This window comes from Homarus americanus, unplaced genomic scaffold (assembly GCF_018991925.1).
Source record: "Homarus americanus isolate GMGI-L3 unplaced genomic scaffold, GMGI_Hamer_2.0 scaffold19318, whole genome shotgun sequence".
NCBI classification, from domain to species: domain Eukaryota; kingdom Metazoa; phylum Arthropoda; class Malacostraca; order Decapoda; family Nephropidae; genus Homarus; species Homarus americanus.
This window is the reverse complement of record NW_024732238.1, coordinates 196,037-217,503: the sequence shown is the minus strand read 5'-3', so window position 1 is coordinate 217,503 and position 21,467 is coordinate 196,037. Positions and strand designations below refer to the sequence as shown.

Below are 21,467 nucleotides of genomic sequence, written 5' to 3'. Positions count from 1 at the left end.
CTCCTTCGTTACCCCACTTCCATCATCCCACCTACACTCCCAGGTTGCGAGGGGGGTGAGGAACAGGGAATGGTTGGATGGGTTAGTGATGAAGATATGGAGGCCTTGTGGGGTGTATGTTTAGGGTGGGGGTAGAGGGACGAGGAGGGGAAGTGGTGTGGGGGAGGGGAAAATTACGAAGGGTGTGTGTAATAATAATAATAATAATAATAATAAACGGTTTATTATAGAGTTAAGCCGGTGGCTGAAAATATACAGACTTACATTTGATTTAGACATTGTGTGTGTGTGTGTGTGTGTGTGTGTGTGTGTGTGTGTGTGTGTGTGTGTGTGTGTGTGTGTATGTGTGTGATGGAGGATGAAAGGGAGATTAAAAGTAATAGAGACAGGTGGACAAGGTGCGAGAAAGATTGATGGAGATGGAAGAGAGCGATAAATAGATGGGGAGGGAAGATTGATAGATAAATAGAGGTATAGAGAAGGAACATCTTTATTCTATCCTCAGGTGTATATTTATTAATGATCTGCGTGTCTGTCTGTCTGGTTAAATTTTATCTACGTAAATTTTCATCTTTGGGGTGTGTTAAATGGTCAGCTCTGGCCACGGGCGGGTGGATGGTCATGTGAGAAAAATAATGTTACGAGGTTAATATTATCACCACAGGAGGCTCGGCACGGAGATACGACCCCTCCTCTCTCTCACCTTCTCCCCCTCACCCCCTCTCTCTTTATCACCTATCCCTCCCCCCTCCCCTATGTACTCAATAGTACTTTAAACACTTGATTACGGTGCCAACTCCCCTCCACCTCCCTTTAAGACAATGAGTATCGTCCATTAATGTGTGATGTCTTGGCCATTGTTATCAGTGGTCCAAGTCTCTCTCTCTCTCTTATAACCCGTGTTTGTATGTGTGTTGTCAGGTTATAATTGGTACTTGTGACTCGTCTATCTATCTATTTATCCATCATTTCAGTTCATTTTTGTTCAGTAAAATAATTAAATTGGTCGAACAGGTTTACATTGATTTCTTGTGTGTGTGTGTGTGTGTGTGTGTGTGTGTGTGTGTGTGTGTGTGTAGATACGGTACACGACATACACACACTTACACCACGCAGGTACACACACATTCAATAATAAAGGGTACAGGTAAGCCGACCAAGGTTAGCCCTCTATGACGTCACATGTTTATTTTCAGTCGAGTCTCAGAGCAAATTTGATGCTCTTTTGGCTGCCATATTGGTGAGGTTGGTTAGGTAAGTGATTACTGTATGTCCCGTGTTAGTGCATTAGGGTGGGTGGAAGGAATCAATGAGGGAGATGTGAATGGGGTTCTTGTAGTATCCGAGCTGGATGGGACTCGTAGCAGCGGATTTGGGTTGGATGGGTTTGGGAGGGAGCTGGGGTGTGGAACGGGCTTAGTAAGTGCTGGGACGCTGGAAAGTTTTGGGGGAGGCTTGGTGGATTCATGGATGATGGAGGGTGGTTTGGGCAATGCACGGGCCGGCCGTCCTGTTGCGGACTCCTTATGTTCTTATTAGTAGACCGGGGGAGGTGACGGATATAGTGCCAGGTGCCGTGTAACACTTTGGTGCCACATAACGCCAGGTGCCATTTAGCACTTAACCCAGGTGCCACTTAACGCATGTTGTCACTTAATGCTAGGTGCCATTTAACACTTAACCCGGGTACCACTTAACCCTGGGTGCCACTTAACGCCGGGTGCCACAACACATAACACTTAGTTCCATATAACACCGGGTGCAATTTAATGCCATGTGTTACTTAATGCCAGTTGCCATTTAACGCCAATTGCCAAAAAACACCAATTGCCACAGAACACATAACGCCGGGTGCCACATAACGCATGCCGGGTGCCAGTCTCCCCTTACCCCGGGTGCCACAGCTGTCCTCCACCTCACTCTCTTGGCCTGACACTGAGCAGCAGAGGCGGGCACAGGGCACAGCAGCTGTCAGAGGAGGGGGGGGGGCGGTCAAGGGGAGGAGGAAGGAGAGGATAGGAGGAAGAGGGGAAGGAAGTGACACTATGCTGGCACTGTCACCACCATCACCACTAACCACCATCACACCACTACCACCATCACGACTACCACCATCACACCATTACCACCATCACCACTGCCACGCCATCACCACCATCACACCACTACCACCATCACCACTACCACGCCATCACCACCATCACACCACTACCACCATCACCACTACCACGCCATCACCACCATCACACCACCGCCATCACCACACCATCACCACATCACCATCACCACCATCACCCACCATCACCACCACCACACCACACACCACAACCCACCCACCACCATCACCATCACCACCACCACCATCACCCCACCAACACCACCAACCACCAACCACCACCACCACCACCACACCCACACACAACCACCAACCACCACCACCATCACCATCACACCACCACCACCACCACCACCCATCACCACCACCACCACCATCCACCCACCACCCACCACCACACCATCACACCACACCATCACCACACCACCACTACACCATCACCAACCACACCATCACATCACCACTCACCACCACCACACCATCACACCACTACCACCATCACCACCTCACCTACACCATCACACCACACCACCACCACTCACCACCACTACACCACACCATCACACCACTACCACCATCACCACTACCACCATCACCACTACCACACCATCACACCACTCACCATCACCACTACCACACCATCACACCACCACACCATCACCACCTCACTCTGCCCATGGACATGTTATGGTCAGTCTAAAAGCCCCCCCCCCCTATGTAAGTGTGGATCAGAACTCACTTAATTCACTTGTCCCATTACAGCTACAGACCTGACTAATGAGGCCCACCTTACTACCATTAACTACAGGTGACGTAAAGCTACATGTTTAAATTCCTCTGCTGTGTTTACATTGTTTGACTGCCCCCCCCGCCACATTCTCCTCTCTTCTTGATTCTCCTTCCTTTCTTTCCTCCCTCTTCTCCTTCCTTCCTTCCTTCCTTCCTCTGACTCTTCTACTATTTGCTGGCCGTACAACTTAGTGTCGCTATCTAGTGGTGTAAATATTTAGTACTGAAGAGCTCTCTCTCATGTTTGTTCACCTCCTCCTTCCTCTCCTCCGCCTCTCCTCCTCATCCCACTCCTCCCCTCTCTCCTCCCTTCCTCCTCCTTCCTCCTCTCATCCTCTTCCTTCCTCCCCCTCTTCCTCCTCGACCATCAATCACCTCTGGCTCCCCCCCCCTTTCTCTCTTCCTTCCTAATGTTTCTCCCTCCACCCACATACCCCCTCCTCCACCCACATACTTCCCCCTCCCTCCACTCCACATACTTCCTCCTTCCACCCATATTCCTCCTCCCTCATACCCTCCCTCCCTTCACCTATCTCAGTGATATTTACATATAAAATTAGTTTTGTAGTGTGTACTATTTACTGATTTTCTCCTCTCCCCACAACCTTCATCGCTCCCTCGTCCTCTCTCTCTCACACTCTCCCTCCCACCTCACTACCGGCACTTTGGCACTACCGGTACTATGTTGGCACTGTCATTATTGTGGCACTACCGGTACTATCTATAGGCATCGTAGGTCCACATTCCCAAACACCCATACGGTAAGTATTTTTTTTTTCACATTAACTAGAAACGAAAGAATGAATTTAACTTATGGTTGAGTATCTGTGTGTTATGTCCGCCATTAAAACAAGGGCCAATCTCTGTCTCGTAGCGCCACTCGGCCAGGTAAACGCACCATCTTCACTACATTATTAACACAGGAAAACGTTATTGCATCCTATGAACGTTCTCAGAAGCCAATCAGATACGTTCTCAGTTAGGAGGGAGAGAGAGAGAGAGAGAGAGAGGAAAAATTGACGTAGGAACTTATTAGAATTACGATGCTTCTGATTTACGTATATTAATGTATTGTATTTAGTATTTTGTTGTAGTAGATGGTTAACGTGTTGTAGTAGATGGTTAACGTGTTGTGGGAGGTACAATTCGGATCTTGAGTTATGAAGTAAACTCGAATCGTTGTGCGCATGTGCAGTGAATGTGACGTCATTATCTACAGTACACTATACTATTCCGTTATATTATACCGTGTTCGTGACCGTAAGAGTGTGGGGAGCGCGTACACACACACACACACACACACCAGAGATATACAGACAGACAGACAGATCACAACAAACGTTAGCTATAATGCGGAGTATAAGACGTACCTTAATGATTGTGGTGTTGATGGGGGGTGGAGGGGAGGTGAGGAGGTGTAATTGTGGGGTAGAGGAGGAGGGATGTAATGTGGGAAGGAAGGAGAGAGGGTGGTGTAATTGGGGAGTGAGGGAGGGGGTATTGACCACAGTCGCTGGTGATCGCTCTGCCTGACACCACCTGAGACATTGCTTGTGGGCAGGAAGAGGGAAGGGGGGTGGATCTTAGGTTTGAGAGGGAGGGAGGAGGAACAGTAGGAATGAATGAAAGGAGAAATAGATAAATGGAGAGAGAGAGAGAGAGAGAGAGAGAGAGAGAGAGAGAGAGAGAGAGAGAGAGAGAGAGAGAGAGAGAGAGAGAGAGAGAGAGAGAGAGAGAGAGAGAGAGCCACAATAATCAGCAGTGTTATAAGAGAGAGTGTGTGGTCTGACTGCTCCCTGGAACACACACATGGTGGGGGTGAGGAGGTATGTAGGCGTGGCATCATATTAGCCGAGGTAAAAACTGCCTCCCTTGGCACTGACCTCCACCAGGACCAAGGGGGAAGGCGGGTGTTATAGGGTATGTGGGGGGAGGGAGAAAGGGGGAGAGATAAAGATGGCATTAAGGAAGGAAGGGAAGAGGCATTGGTAGGGAGAGGAAGGAGGAGAGGGGAAGAATGTCATGGGGAGGTAGAGAAGGTGGATCGAGTTAGCCTAATTTAACTCAACAACATTATTGACAGGAGTGACGTTCAACTGTGTGCCAAATGTGTGTACAGTAGTTTAGTCAGGTCTTAAGAACATAAGAATGGAGGAAAATGCAGCGTTGCGTATTGGCCCATACTGGGCAGTCCCATTTACACCCAACCCCTATCGCTCATATATCCATCCAACCTATGTTTGAAGCTATCCAGCGTATTCGAGTTAATGATATTTGGTAACTTGTTCCACTCATCCACTACTCTATTTCCAAACCAAAGTTTACCTATTTCGCGCCTAAATCTAAATTTGTCTAGTTTAAAACTATTGTTACGAGTTCGCTCCTGGTTGGATAGTTTGAGTACCTTTGTAATGTCCCCTTTGTTTAGCCCTGACTTCCATTTATACACCTCTATCATATCGCCCCTCGCTCTGTCATTTACTCTTTCGTCAGTGTCTTGTTACAGTTTGGGGGAGAGAACACATTATGGATTAGTAAGTTTAGGTTAAGGGGAAGGTGAGGAAGAGGAAGCACTGAGGATAGAGGAAGGGAGGTGGTGGAGTAGGAGGAAGAAGAATTAGGGAGAGTGGAGGAAGGAACAAGGGGATGGAGAAGCAGCAGCAGCAGGAGGAGGAGGTGAAGAAGAAGAAGCAGGAGGTGGTGGTGGTGGTGGTGGTGGTGGTGGTGAAGCAGCAGGAGGGAGGGGTGAGTGAGTATGTAGCCACTCATAACGGGCGTGCAAGAGTCACATGTGTCACTGTTATTAATACACTACCACCACTACCAACCACCACCAGCCATCACGCTACTCTGCTGACCCAGGGTGATGAAGGGGGGGATTGTATAGGAGTGCCAGGTGGTATGGTGGTATTATTTAATTAATGACACTATCCTAGGTATTTTATGGTGACTATAATACCTACACTTAATGGTTTACCTTTAACCCTTTGATATTCCTTCCGTAAGCCCATTAATGATAGATATTTTATTTAATTTATCATTTCATGTTTATATTTTTATATAGTAGTTCATTATTTCGATTATTTGCGTTTAAAGAAAATAATAAAACAATAGAGTAATACTGTATATAGAATTGATGCAAGAATGTTAGCTTTTCGTTCATTTGAATTCACATTTTAAACCCATTCTGTACTGGGTGGTGAGTGGTAGGGGTCTCACTGCTGAATAAAATCGTCTTCGTTATATGAAATACTGTGTCGTCCCCTTAGTAAAAAAAATAAATAAATGTGAATGTGATTTTATTTGAGTTACCGCTGTTAATAGTAAGGAAGTCATAGTCGTTTTCTTTGGAGGGCAAGAGAGAGAAAACGCTCTGGCTGGCGGAAGATTAATGCCTTACTGTACTATTTATTTACCGTTCATGCTGAGGGAAGGAGTGCCAGTGACTTGTATTGCATCTATCAATTATTCTTGATATTCGTTAAGTTATCGTACCCAGGGGCTTAAGTCATCGTACTCAAGGGGTTAAACATAGACGAATCATCACTTCTATCTTCACTACACCTCTACACATGTCACTATTACTATTTTTTGTACTTTAAGTAATATATATATATATATATATATATATATATATATATATATATATATATATATATATATATATATATATATATATATATATATATTAAACAACTCACAAATCTTGAGCGTTGAAACAGTTATTTTATACCATTTAGTTAACACTAGACCATTTATCATGCTCCTACCCTTGGCAACACAACCTTACAATATATCAGTTTTAATTGCTCTCTGGTCGTTAATGTGTTATATACCTGTCCGATTTTGTTTGTTTGTTTAATACGCGTTGTGTTCTATACGGAGAAGAGTAATCGAAATTGGATTGTATTTTTCTATTTATTTTTATTTGTATTACATTTTCTGCTTCCCTACTGTGGTTGGGGGGTGTTCTTTTCAGTACTGTATTATCTCCTCCGTCTTTCTCTTTCTGTTCGGCTCGTCCTCTCCTTTACCTTCTTCGTCCTCCTCCTTCTTCGTCCTCCTCCTTCTTCTTTCCTTCTCCTTCGTCCTCTTCCTCCTTCTTTCATTTTCTTCTTTCCTTCTCCTCCCTCTTTTCCTCCCCCTTCTTCCTCCCTGCGTGCACACTTCCGTCGTCTCTAGTGCCTCATACTAACTCCCCAGGCGTTTGGAGCATCTACCAAGGACGAGTTGGTGGTAGTGGTGTTGGTGATAGTGGTGTTGGTGATAGTGGTGTTGGTGATAGTGGTGTTGTGGATAAAGGGGGACACCAGCTGTGGTACTTTTGGGGAGGGGAAGGGGGGGGGGTAGGATGGCGCACACTCAGAGCTGGTACCGTGATGAATGGAGGAAGAAGGGGGGGTAGCCAGATGGTGTTTGAGGGGGGGAGGAGCCAGCTGGTATCTTAATCTCTGCCACCGCCAGCTGGTACTTGGACCTAGTACTCATGTGTTGACTGCTGTGTGCCTGCGTTTGACGAGTACAAGTGTGTTTCTTCCTCTTCCTTTATTCTTCGTCTTTCTCACATCCTCCTTCGTCCTCATTGACATCTTGCACCTCTTCCTCCAACACATTCTTCTTCCTACTTTCTCCTTCCTTCATCTTCTCTCTCCTTCCTCTTTTCCTACCTCCTTCCTCTTCTCCCTCCTCTCCTTCCTGACATCCTTCCCCCATACCTCTCCTCCTCATCAACACTTGCCTCCTAATTGAGTCACTTCGTGAAGTAGACATCTAAGTAGAAGACTCGCATGAGAGAGAGTGAGAGCATTAACTCGATGTGTCTCGCTCACTCACATAGTTGTTGTCATGGCTGGCGGGCTGCCCAGATTGTGTGTGTGTGTGAGGGGACTTAATTTAGAGTGACAGTATAAGAGTGACAAGCAAATAACTGGTCAGCAGGAGGTTACTTTGTTTAACAGTTTCGTCTGCTTGGGTGGAGGGAACTTGTGGTGGGTATAGGAGGGAAAGAAGGGGTAGATGGAGTGAAGGGTGGGGAGGGTAGATGGAGTGAAGGAGGGATAGCAGAAATGAAAGAAGAGGGGGAGGGGGGATATGGATAAGTGGTGGTAATAGCATTTTTTCCCCCAACACGCTTGATATTTCCCCGACACACTTGAATTTTCCACCAAAACTTAGTTAAATCTTCAAATCTCGTTCTCTACCTCCAACAAGATATTTTAAAAGGGGACATTTAAATCCCAGTTTGGTATTCGTAGATAAATAAAAAAAGTTCTCCCGTCGTGGCTGGTGGGGGTGCAGTGAGAAGCCCCCGTGGCGTGAGAGGGCCAGGGGTGCGGAATCATGCAGTATCTCTCTGTTAGATGCTGAGTTAGTTAGACGACAGAAAACCTCTTACGTGATAGCTTGAACCAGATTCCTTCACGGCCGGTTAACATTACGAAGCCCTCATAAACCTCTACACCAGGCGGCTGCTACACTTTACCCCGCGTTAATGTCATGTGGTGATATAACGTCACATGGTGTAGGTGCTGGGTGGTGTTACGTCACATGGTGTAGGTGCTGGGTGGTGTTACGTCACATGGTGTAGGTGCTGGGTGGTGTTACGTCACATGGTGTAGGTGCTGGGTACGTCACATGGTGTAGGTGCTGGGTGGTGTTACGTCACATGGTGTGGGTGCTGGGTGATGTTACGTCACATGGTAAGTGCTGGGTGGTGTTACGTCACATGGTGTAGGTGCTGGGTGGTGTTACGTCACATGGTGTAGGTGCTGTGTGCTGTGGGTGCTGGGTGTGTCACATGGTGGGTGCATGTCACATGGTGTAGGTGCTGGGTGGTGTTACGTCACATGGTGTAGGTGCTGGGTGGTGTTACGTCACATGGTGTAGGTGCTGGGTGGTGTTACGTCACATGGTGTAGGTGCTGGGTGGTGTTACGTCACATGGTGTAGGTGCTGTGGTGTTACGTCACATGGTGTAGGTGCTGGGTGTGTACGTCACATGGTGTAGGTGCTGGGTGGTGTTACGTCACATGGTGTAGGTGTGGGTGGTGTTACGTCACATGGTGTAGTGATGTTACGTCACATGGTGTAAGTGCTGGGTGGTGTTACGTCACATGGTGTAAGTGCTGGGTGGTGTTACGTCACATGGTGTAAGTGCTGGGTGGTATTGCGTCTAGTGCTCGTGTATTGTGCTGTGTTTTATGTTTTGTTTGTGGCTGAGAAGCTTCTGGTTGATATTTCTAAGTTATATTTAACATAAGAAGCAACTGGTAGATGTTTTTAACTTGTATTTAACGTGGGAAGCATCTGATTGTCATTTTTTCACTTATAGCTTCAAATATACTATAGGTTGGGCGGAAGTATGAGCAATAGGGATTGGGTGTCTACGGGACTGCCCAGCACGGGCCAATAGACCCGTTGCAGTTTTCTCCATTCTTATGTTCTTATATTTAACGTAAGGAACATCTGGTTGTTTGTTTTTTTACGTATGATTAACGCAAGAAACATTTGGTCGATATATAACCCTTAAATTGGACGTAGAGAACATCTGGTAGATATATTTCTCCCTACTTCTCTCTCTTAAGAAGCATCTGGTAGTTATGTGTACGCCTTAAAGTCACTCATGGCCCGCGGGCCAAATGTGACCCGCGGGATGACGGTAAAATTTATCATCCCGTGAAATTATGATAGAAATAGATATAATCATGTTTATTTAGAAAAATGAATTTTACGTACTTAAGATCAGACAAATCCAAATGAGGTATTCCTGGTAAGCCAGGTAAGGTAATGTGTAAAGCTGTAAACTTCAATCCTGCAAATATGTGATATAGCACTTGTGTTGGCCCTGAAGAGGGTAACTAAAATAAGAATTGGCCCTCGAAAGAAGCAATTGGTGACTATAATACCTTCGGCCTCCCTCAAGACCTCGCATAAAGGAGCATCTGGGAGGGGGGAATGGTTACGGTCTATATCACAAGAGCATCTGGTTGATATGTAAACAACAGCTATCGGGGGGAGGGGGGTACTGTGCGCATTATGGCTGTCACTTGTTCATTGTCGACCCCATCCACAGTGTCGCGGGCTCGAGTCATCTGGTGAACAACAAAAACGACAATAGCGAACAGTAGATGATAAATGAGGAATAAGGAACGATAAGAGAAGGTGATAAATTTGAAATAAGATACGAAAAGGAAATAAAAAATGTGACGAGGAGGAATAAAAATGTTTTAACTTTGTTATACGCGAAGGATTTATGCATGCTTCATTTGGGAGTAACACACACACAGGCAGACATCAGAGGGAGGTTTAAATGTGCAGACACCAGACAAAATTAATGTAAATAGATCCTGTCAGAAAGATTCGCTCATTGTATGAAGCTGTGCGGATTCACCTGAAGATTAGACACACTGATGTTTCCTGGGAGGGTTAGGTTAAGTTTGGATAGGTTAGAGTTGGTTGTTATATTAGGTTAGGTTTGGTTGTTAGTTTAGGTTTGGATAGGTTAGGTTAGTTATTTCAGGTTTGGTTCTTAGATTAGGATGAGTTAGGTTAGGTGAGATTAATTTAATGTTAGATTAGGTTATCGTTAGGGTGGTTATCTGCAGGTGACGTGTTGTGTGGTGGAGGTGTACTAGGGGGGGGGGTGTTGACAGTGGAATGTGTTGCTCCCTGTACACGTGTGGAAGAGCAAGGTCTCTCTCTCTCTCTCTCGTCCGAATATGGAACTCAGCCGTCTTCTGGTGCACATGTAGTGTGTGTGAGGCAGACGCATATAGTACACCAAGTTAAGCGTCAACACATTATGTTGTTTACTGTCACTTGTATACAGATTATGACTTGAAATCTACACCTTTCTTTCCCTTAGTCTTCAAAGCCCAGTGTCTGATGTGGGTGGTGGTGTGGGAGAGCCTTTGTTGGAGAGTCTCGTCGTCGTTGGTGGTGTGGGAGAGCCTTTGTTGGAGAGTCTCGTCGTCGTTGTTGGTGGTGGTGGTGGTGTGGGAGAGCCTTTGTTGGAGAAGAGCCCAGTGTCTGATGTGGGTGGTGGTGTGGGAGAGCCTTTGTTGGAGAGTCTCGTCGTCGTTGGTGGTGTGGGAGAGCCTTTGTTGGAGAGTCTCGTCGTCGTTGTTGGTGGTGGTGGTGGTGTGGGAGAGCCTTTGTTGGAGAGTCTTGTCGTTGTTGGTGGTGTTGTAGTAATTAGTATTGATATTGTTGTTGTATTAATCCAACCAAACCTAATATAACCTAACCTAACAACACAGTATTAGGTCGTTTACAACACCATTACTTTACCACATAGCAAACAAGGTATACCTTAAGTCTCCAAAAGAGGATGAAGGCCACCGCTACCACCACCACTACCACCACCACCACCACACCCACCACCCCCACACCCACCACCACTACAGCAAGATAACATCAATTGCCGGATTATTGTCGGATTCAAGCGCCTTCATTCCCTGCATGTTAGTCGTTCGGGAAGTTAATCCGCCCACAGACGGATTAATTGGGATTGAGTGAGGCAATGACTGTGTTTTCCTGGCCTCCCGACTGAATGTTAGTTAGTTAGTTTGTTTGTTTGTTCTTAGGCTGAGTCAATCCCAATGGGTAAATCTTGGTATGTTGTGATATATCGTGTGGTATGATTTGGTGTGTGTGTGAGAGACAGAGTAGCCAGTATTGAGTGTAGATGGTGTAATCTGATGGCCTGTTATTGTGAGGTTAGGTCGAAGGCGCTGGTGTTGTGATGTAGTTGTGGTTTATTGAGAGTCTGGCTGCGGTTTGTCATTTACTACACGGAACTGTTTGAGAATACTCTTGTCACGGTAAACGGGGACCCAAGCTAAGAACTCACCCCACCCTCTCCCCCCATCTCCACCCCTAGCCTCACCCCCATCTCCACCCGCACCCTCCACCCTCATCCCCACCCCCATCTCCACCCGCACCCTCCACCCCCATCTCCACCCGCACCCTCCACCCCCATCCCCCATCTCAACCCCCACTCCTTCGACACTCAAGAAAGTTCTAGCCGAGAACTCTTATACTTGAGAACTTCCCCTCAGAAAACTTGCAGTTAGATCATAAGAAAGAACTTTTATTTAGAAACAGCCACGAGGGTTATTATACAGCATGAGGGCGGCCACCACAGTAGACATAACAACACTTACCTCACGACCGTGGTATTCCGACTTGACCATGACTGCTACTGTTCCTCCTCCTGTTTATGATGCTACTGTTCCGGATCCTGTTGCTGGTGCTGTTGTGGGTTCGTCTGGATGGGTTTGTTGCTATTATTCCTGTTGTGTTGCAGACCACTTAACAACCACACAACTTCTGGGAGCCGCTGGTGTTGACGATGTTCCTTGTATGGGTGCAGCTGGTCTCCACACACACACTGACCCCACAGCTGACGGACTCACTGGGGCTATGTTATACAGGCTTTTACTCTGAAATATAATACTCACTGTCGTTAACTTATCAGATCACAACACTGTACTGGTGGCCGGCACTATACTCTTTCCTCGCGGGGATTACTACACCACCATACCACCACCACACCATCACCATACCACCACCACCACACCATCACCACCAGCTGATCACAGGTGTAGTAAAGCACGTAGCAGGACAGGTGTGAGGAACAGAAGCCAAGGTCACAGGTAGACTGTGTGTGCGTGCGTGTGTGTGTGTGGTGCTGATTGTGACAGGTTGGGACTTATGCTTGCACTCCCTTCACCATCACCAACGCCTGACGTCTGACCCCCAACTGTGGCTGCAGACACACGCGCACCCACAACCCCAACACCTCGAGCACCAAGAATCCTGGTGAACGATGTAACCAGAGATCCACTGCCAGCACCAGGTAACTAGGCTGTGTAGTCAGTGGGTGGAGGAGGTAAGAGGCCAGCTAGGGTTGAGGACACACCTGGGAGACAGACACACACGCTCACTGGGTGGAAGGAGGTTAGATTATACAAGTGTCAATGAGCGGCTCAGGTGTGCTACTGGTGGGGGTGGGGGTCCCGCGCAGCTGCTACTATACTCCCACTAGGGCGTGGGGGCAGCTTTTGGTAGAGGGGGCGTGCGGGGTAAGCATGTTTTAGTTATGCCAGACTTTTTATTAAAAAAAATCCAATTTGAAAACCATACTTATGAACACTTAATGGCAGAATTAAATATATTAATATCTTATAATGTGAGGCGTGTGTGTGTGTTGAGGAAGTGGGTACTGTTGTAGCAAAGTGCAGAGGGTGTTCATAAAGCATCTGATCCCAATATATCGGTTTTATTTTCCTTGACAAACATATCCCTTTTATGTGTGTGTTAGTAAGATTTCCATATGGATCACATTTTCTGTAATAATTTTGAGGTTATTATATTTTAAAATGGGGTCACGTTAAAATTCCGTTATATCGAAGGTCCGTTAGATGTGAAGCCCCCAACTAACGGAATATATATAGGGAGAAGCCCGTTATATGGAGGTTTCACTATGACACAAGGATTCCTCTGGTATCGTCACAATGTATTTTGGTTTGAGCAGAATTTTTGGGCGTTTGTGTATTAGACGTGTGTAGAGGGCGTGCTTGTTTGGATGACGTGTGTCTAGGGCAGGTATGTGTGTTGGAGGTGGGGTGTCTGAGTGTGTGTGTGTGTAGGGGGAGGGGGCGTATGTGTGGTAGGCATGTGTGTGTGTGTTTAGGGGGAGGGGGCGCTGATCAGTCACTCGTCTGAACATACCAGAGAGACGGACGGACGACGGTGTACATGATTCACCTTCCACCAGCATGACTGTCCCTGGCATGTCCGTCCTCTCCTCCCCTGGCACCTCCTTCCCCTCCCCTGGCACCTCCTTCCCCTCCCCTGGTATCTCCTTCCCCTCCCCTGGTACCTCCTTCCCCTCCCCTGGTACCTTCATCCCTTCCTCTGGTACCTCCTTCCCTTCCCCTTAGTTCCTCTCCCCTCCCCAGGCATGTACACAACCACCGCCACCCCCTCCTCACTGATTGGAATGCTAATCGTTGAGGTTAGATATATATTGGCCTTGAACACTGCTGTGCCATCAACACCACCGCCAATAGTTATAGTAGTGGTGGTAGTAGTAGTATGGCTGTGAGAGGAAGTTGAAGGTCGTTTGCAGGAAAAAAAATAGCAATAGTAATAGTTGGGAAGCAGGGAGGGAAGGAAGGAAGCAGGGAGAGAAAAAGGAGGAATGAGAGGGAGACCAAGCTAAAAAAGACGTGATGATACAAATTTACGAGAAAAAATAAAATAACGACGAAAATAAATAAGCAAGTTTACCCCCACAAGCCAACCCAACCAACCAACCCCTCAAAGATCTCCTGTATACGTCACTCCCAGGCACCAACACACGGCTCTGTCACTGAAATAAATGAGAAGACGTTGTAAGGATGGATGGTGGGGTAATTTGCATACAGAAGTTCATTATTTACACCTGAGATGGATTATTTACACCGGAGACATTATTTGCACCTGGGATGGATTATTTACACCTGAGACTGATTATTTCTTTCGTGTGTCTCACCATGAATGTAAATTTCTAATTATCGTTGCTGTTCCCTTTATAGATTAATAGTCTCTCTGTATATAGTCACATACACACTGTCTTCTAATTCATACTGTATTTATACAACAAGGTCACGTCACATACACATACTGTTCTCGATACAACAGGGTCAGGTCACACATACTGTCCTCTATAGTCTATACAACAGCCCAAGGTCACAGGGTATTAATAAAGGTCACCTGGCTCTCCTGAAGATCATTAAGAGACCATGTAGTACCTATCGGTGAGTTGAGTTGGAAGATGGAATGCACTGTTGTTGTTGATGGTGGTGGTGGTTATTGATATGGGTAACTGATGTGTCTTCGTCGTCATACGATTGTCAAAAGTCGCCAGGTGTTTTTAGGGAGGCTGAGGTTAGTTTTGAGCCTGTAGTCCCCCTCCCCTCCCTTTCACTAATCAGGAGCTGTGGCCCGTGTTCTCCAAACCACCACCACTCGCGTCACCACCACTACCAATCATCACAACTACCACCAGCACCACCCGCATCACTATCCCTCACCACCACTACTACCATACCTCCGACTCCCCCCACCACTCTCCCCACCCCACCACCACTCCCACCCCCCACCACCCTCCCCACCCCCACCACCCTCTCCCACCCCCACCACCACTCCCCACCACCACCCTCTCCCCACCACTCCCCACCACCCTCCCCACCACCACTCTCCCACCACCACTCTCCCCCCACCACCCTCTCCCCACCACCACTCTCCTCTCCCCCACCACCACTCTCCCCCACCACCACTCTCCCCCCCACCACCACCACTCCCCCACCACCCTCCTCCCCCACCACCACCCTCCCCCCCCCACCACTCCCCCCACCACCACCCCCACCCTCTCCACTATCCTACCCTCCCCACCAGTAGCGCGTTAAGCCTGGGCATTATCTGGTGATCAGCTGAAATAGTGTTGGTGGCGACGAGGAGCTGTACTGTACACGAGGCGACCAACACCCGTGTAGTGTTTATGCCTACGCTTGTGTGTGTATGTCTGTTTGTGGTAGTGTAGTGGGTGTATATGGCTCCTGACTCTTTATCTTACACCTTTAGGAGAAGGTTGTATTGTAAAGTCTTGGGCAGGGGGAGGTTCTCGACCAAAACAGACTTGGGGTGAAAGAGGGATACCTTACGCTTTTGTTGTGGGGGGAGTATTGTTGTACCCGCTTCTTTCTGTTTCTTCCTTCCTCCTTTCTCCTGTTTCCTCCTGCCTCTTCTTTCCTCCTTCCTCTTCTTTCCTCCTTCCTCTTTTTTCCTCCTTTCTCTTCTTTCCTCCTTTTCTTTTTATCTCTGCTTCTACTTCCTCTTTTCTCTAATTATTCCTGTGTTCCTTTCTGCCTCTCTTGTGTGTTGTCTTTTATCTTCATCTTTTTCCTTCACTGTTCCTTCTTCTCGTCTGTTTTTATATTTTGTTTTCTTTTTGCTATTACACCATTACCTCTCTCTTCCCCCCTTTTTCCTCCTATTCCATCACCCAAATCACAGTTCAGTGTCGTGTTTCATCTCAGTATTCACAAATGCTTACTTTTCTTTGATGTTTTGGTGACGGCATTGATAACCTTATTGGGGGTGTTTATGGTGGTGGTGATGGTGGTAGTTGTGGTTTCTATGGTTGGCAGAGGTGGTTGTGGTGATGACAGTGGTGATGGTGGTAGTTGTGGTTTTTGTAGGGGGTAGTAAATGTGGTCATGGTGGTGGTGGTAGTGATAATGATTGTGTATTTAGTGCTTCCCGTCCCTCAACCTCCATGCATCCCATTCTTCCCTTCCCATCTCTCCATCCACCACCACCACCTGCGGACCTACTTCAACCACCAGCTGGCTCATGATACCTGACAGACGGTCCTCCTCCTCCTTCGTCTTCTCCTCTTAACCCTACACCCCCATCTCTCTCACACAGCTGGTCTTGTCACACACCATCTGCGGTATCAACACACATACACACCGTATTTTTCCTTTTCCTCCTCCACCAACTCCTCCTCTTCCTCCACCACTTCTTCCTTCACCCCCTCTTCCCAGGGCCGGATTCAGGAGTGGGCAAAGTGGGCAGCTGCCCAGGGGCCTCCACATATTACAATACTGTATTTTATTTATTTGTTTATTCATTTGGATTATTCTTATTTTCATTATTTGAGTAGAGGTTTATCTGATTAATAATGCAAAGAATCATCTCTCTGTAATAACTAATAATATATTCTTTTCTGTGAAGTCTCTTGAAAATTTTTTACATGTGCGGTAGTAGCTATATCAGGGCTGGTTGACTTGAAACCACATGAATGATTCCAGTCATGTCTCACTTTTGTGCGTGTGTGTGTGTGTGTTGGGAATTTGTACACTATCAATAAATATACAGTTAATTAAAAAATTCTCAATGTTCTAATTTCCTCAATATAACTGCATATGGCTTCAAAATTCTCCAAAGAAGTGTTCAAATTTCAAAATTTTCGCGGGGGGCTTACAGCGCCCCCCGGAAATCCCACTTCACTCGCCACCCCACCCTCTTGGGTAGTTATAATGAGGGGGGCCTCCACAAAGAGGCTGCCCATGGGCCTCCACAGGTCTAAATCCGGCATTGCCTCTTCCCCCTGCTTACAATAGGTGATATAAGACAGCTTCTTGACAGGTGAAGACAGATGGTATCTTTTCTGCCGTCTCTGTCTGTCTCCCCACGTGTTCACTGCAGTGTTGACCAGCCGTGGTGTGTTTCATGCAACCTGCTGTAATAAAGTGGATTATTCTGTGTTTTATCGTTTCAGGAGTACAATTTGGTTCTTTGGCTCTCAAGGTACTTTTGTTATCGTGTCTTGATTGTATCGTCACGCTGTTCACATTCTGTCACGGTTGTAAGGTCAGGTCAGGTCAGACTAGACTAGGTTAGGTTAGACTAGACTAGACTAGGTTAGGTTAGACTAGTTTAGCTTAGGTTAGATGTGCAGTAGGTGTTAGCTCCTTGAGAACTGTGCCATACGAGGAGTCACTCGGTAAGGCAGCTACACCACCACTAGTTCACCGTAAGTGTGACAGCCGGGTGTTGTCTACCCCGCTGCACCTTCCTTATAGCCCTGCAGACGTAGGCATCACCACCTCTCTCGTTTACATTAGGTTTTTGACAGTAACTGAAATATAAACCTGGACTGAGAGTCACAGGTGGTGAGAGGAAAGAAAAGCCTTACTTACATAATGTAGTTAACACCAGTATCATTCTGTTTCTTCCTCTCTTGGGATATTTACTGGTTCTGTAGTGTGTGGTATTTGTTATCTTCTGTCCTCTTAGTTTTTTATGGGCAGTGATTGTCAGATTTCTCAGATTTTATGAGTTTTCTTGATCTGTTTCATCCACAGATAACAAATAAACACAATTGTTGACCCTATTTGATGCATGTTGAAATAATATACATACAGTAATAACAAACTACAGGTATATATATATATGTGACACTATCTACTGCACATCAGTCAATCTGTCCATCCATCCATGTACAGTAGTATATCTATTTATCTTTCCATTATCATTATTGTATTATCTGAAAAAAAAACTATACTGTATTGTCAATTTGCAAGTTAATGTAAAATAATGTTGCAAAAGACAAACTCGTTATTGAAATTTGTACTGAGGAAGACCTATGGTCTCGGGATGTGGGAGGATCTGCTGCAATATATAAGATTTATTGGCAGTCAAGATTTTGGCATCTTGTTCACTGTCTCTTTGTTGAGGTGTTCCTGCCAGACGAGTTATAGCCTTACAGTAGGGTAGCAGCCGGCCAAGTGATAGCTAGCCTCCCTGGGGACTGTTTTGTGGGTAGTATTTGTGATTATGTCTTTCTCTTCTCTTTTCACACATACACACACACACACACGTATTCCATCAAAGATATACTGAATTTTTTTAATATCATAAATACACCTGTCATTACGGGAGATATCAATTAATGAAAATGCATATGAAATACAACTGTTATATATCTTAAAGTATTTCCATTTAACAGATTGATACTTTAAATTTATACTTAATTGTCTGTTATCACGCACAGGTGGACGGAACTTATTACAATTGCTGCTGAGTTTTGCTGTCGGAGGTTTGTTGGGAGATGTGTTTCTCCACCTACTGCCAGAAGCCTGGAGTATGGCCTTGGAGGGTAAGCCATGCCACCCTAATCATAGTTTTTGCCTTATATGATATTACTGAATGAAAATTTATCTATGTATGAAATGCCTTTTGCTAACATTAAATTTCTTGCAAGTAAGGTAAAACGTGTAAGATTTTTTTTATCGCCTTCCAAAGGTAGATTCTAGCACTGACCGTACTGTAAATTTTAGTTATCAGGAACTGTTGAAGCACACATGTACTGCCAATTTCTTTACTCAAATTATACTGAAATACTGTATATGATAACTGTTAATTTGTCCTACTGTATTTTATCAACTATTTTTTTCTTAATTTGGATTCTCTCTGGACTATAAAGCTCCAATAGTTATTACCCAAAAATGCTCTTGTACGACTGTACAGTACAGTAATGTGCGTAATACAGCATGCCCTTAAAATTCGCTGGGGTTAGGTTCTCAAAATGGCCGCAAATAGCCAAATCCGCAAATAACATTTGCTGACCGTGGGGGGGGGGGTTTACTCATGTTCAAAGGAATGTATATTCCCTTTGTGTTTGCCCTTAGGACAATTATTCCTTGTTACCTGTATTGTATATGTAAGTGTGTGTGTGTAGAGACACACATACAAATAAATAATAATGGGAAAATCCTCTCACAAATAATCAGAAACAAGACAACAAATGTATTAAAAATGTGAGAGTCTACCCTAAAGTCAACTCCGTGCTTTGTTATTAAAGTAAGCAGGACAGAATAAGCCACTACCCTCTTAAGAAGCTAATACTGTATTATTTAGGATATAATACTGTAAGTGTAAATTTTAATTACAAGGAATTTGCATATATGCACAGGTGGGGCAGATACCCATGAAGCCTTCATCCAGGTGGGCCTGTGTGTCCTGGCGGGGATATTCGTGTTCATCATTGTGGAGATGATGGCGACTCACAGTGACTCTGGCCCACAGAACAACAACAACAACAACAAAGGAGGCTCAGGGACAACCAAGAAGGAGGTGAGTCACTCATACAATACAGTACTTTATTTATGAAACGAAATGTCATGGCCAGTATAGATAATATCATGTGCACTGACCATTAAAGGAAAAGGTTGTCAGTGTTCAGAGTTAAAAACAACCTTGGTAGCAATTTATGTTTTCTTGACCAGTAGATAATTAACATTCCTAGACTTAAAACAAACTACATTTTACTACTTGGTTGCCATGGACCAGAGAAATCCTGTATAGTATTGTCATCAGCCATGGTGCTGGTGTCTATCTTCCACTTACATTTTTGTCTATTCAGTTCCTTCCAGAGGGACTTAAGTAATCCTAGGAAAGTGAATATACTGTATTATTTCATCCTACAGGTGACTGGTTACCTGAATCTAATAGCCAATGGGATTGATAACTTCACCCACGGGCTGGCAGTGGCGGGATCATTCATGGTGTCCTACAAGACTGGTCTACTCACTACTGGTGCAATTCTAATACATGAAGTTCCACATGAAATTGGAGATTTTGCAATTCTGCTTAAGTCAGGTACGTACTGTATGTGTGTACGTACTGTATGTGTGAAGGCAGAACTTGATGTTAAATTTTTTTACCTTAGGCAATGAACAATTGGTAACTGTCAAGATAATCTGTAAGCTGCCTAATGATGATGGCGGCATCAGTGTCTTCAGTGGACATTTGAAGTTTTCAATATATTAACCCCTTGTGTATGGGCTCCCCTCTTGAACTGAATAAATTCATCTGCCATTAACCAAATAGTGTTAAATATCAAGAGTAGTATCAATAAAATATCTCGACAGTCATTCTTATATATTATTGCCTATAGTTGTTTAAATTTCCTGTATAGTTTGATTATCTGTTCATGAATGCACAAGTAAAGTGAATATTGGGGTCAAGCAACTGTGCAGTCAGCACGTATACAGGGTGGGATCATCTGGGTCCAACTTATGAGATGGCAATCTAAATATAGAATAAATCTAATTACAGTATTAGATTGCCCTTCACTTTGATACTAGATTACATAAGGATACCATTGACATGAAGATGCCCCAGGAGAAGGACAGAAAGATATTGCTGGCCAGTCAGGTTTCTGAGCCTGGGAATTTACAAGATTTGCTGGCTAGAGAATTGTTCTGCCCTGACTCTTTTAAAGTGAAATCTCAGGATAACTGTACTATCTGGTGATAAACATCTGGCAGCTATATTGGCTATCCTTGGTCTAATTATCATACTGTACCACTTGTATACCTGCACTGTCTAGGCACATAGAAAAACTGTATTCTCCCACGACCTACTTTATGTACCGGTATACACTAAAAAAAGTACAGTACAGTACCTTCAATGTATCTTCATGCTGAAAAGTATCCATGTACCTGCTTCGTTAATATACATGCCTATTGCCTACCCAATTGTAAACCTGTATGACAAGTTTACTGAACAATTGTTATTATAAATTTGTTTTCCTAATTCACCGCAGGTTTTTCTCGATGGGAAGCAACGAAGGCCCAGATTTACACTGCCGGCATTGGTTTAATGGGAGCATTGTTTACGCTCTTCATTGGTACCTCAGAAGTCCTGGGTGAGTTTATTCTTAAGTGTCAAAAATATTTATTTTTTGTTTAGAAGAATAATACACTGTACAGTTAACACCTTGCCATTCTCTTTCACAACACAGCAAAATCATACAGTATGTGTTACTGTACAGTACCTGTACTAACAAAATAGGTTGAGACCAAACTCATTCTGTTAAATTGATTTTTGGGGGAAATAGAGAAGGCAATTCTACTCTTGTAATGTTTGATTGTTTGAGAAAGACACAAGTACTGTTCATGAATAAGTGAGTATGTACTGTATGAATTATTGCAATGATTTCTTTC

At 45.0% G+C, this 21,467-nt stretch overlaps 2 protein-coding genes across 6 annotated transcripts in view; one reads left to right on the top strand and one right to left on the bottom strand.

Moving 5' to 3' along the window:
* Positions 1 to 12,665, bottom strand: part of LOC121868249 (F-box/LRR-repeat protein 2-like) — a 62,535-nt gene extending 49,870 nt beyond the window's left edge. The window contains exon 1 of one of the 2 annotated variants that reach the window (XM_042368611.1): positions 12,069 to 12,665. In XM_042368611.1, the coding sequence (XP_042224545.1) occupies positions 12,069 to 12,098 (30 nt within the window). In that variant the 5' untranslated portion in view covers positions 12,099 to 12,665. Of the gene's footprint in view, positions 1 to 1,890; positions 1,909 to 12,068 lie in introns of those variants that run through there. The other variant, XM_042368607.1, reaches the window with a different exon arrangement.
* The window catches only part of LOC121868251 (zinc transporter ZIP13 homolog), a 48,273-nt gene that overhangs the window by 17,786 nt on the left and 9,020 nt on the right, over positions 1 to 21,467 (top strand). For all 4 annotated transcript variants that reach the window (XM_042368614.1, XM_042368613.1, XM_042368616.1 and 1 more), the window contains exons 4-7: positions 18,512 to 18,616; positions 19,433 to 19,593; positions 19,947 to 20,118; positions 21,068 to 21,169. In XM_042368614.1, coding sequence (XP_042224548.1) covers positions 18,512 to 18,616; positions 19,433 to 19,593; positions 19,947 to 20,118; positions 21,068 to 21,169 — 540 coding nt within the window. The remainder of the gene's footprint in view (positions 1 to 18,511; positions 18,617 to 19,432; positions 19,594 to 19,946; positions 20,119 to 21,067; positions 21,170 to 21,467) is intronic.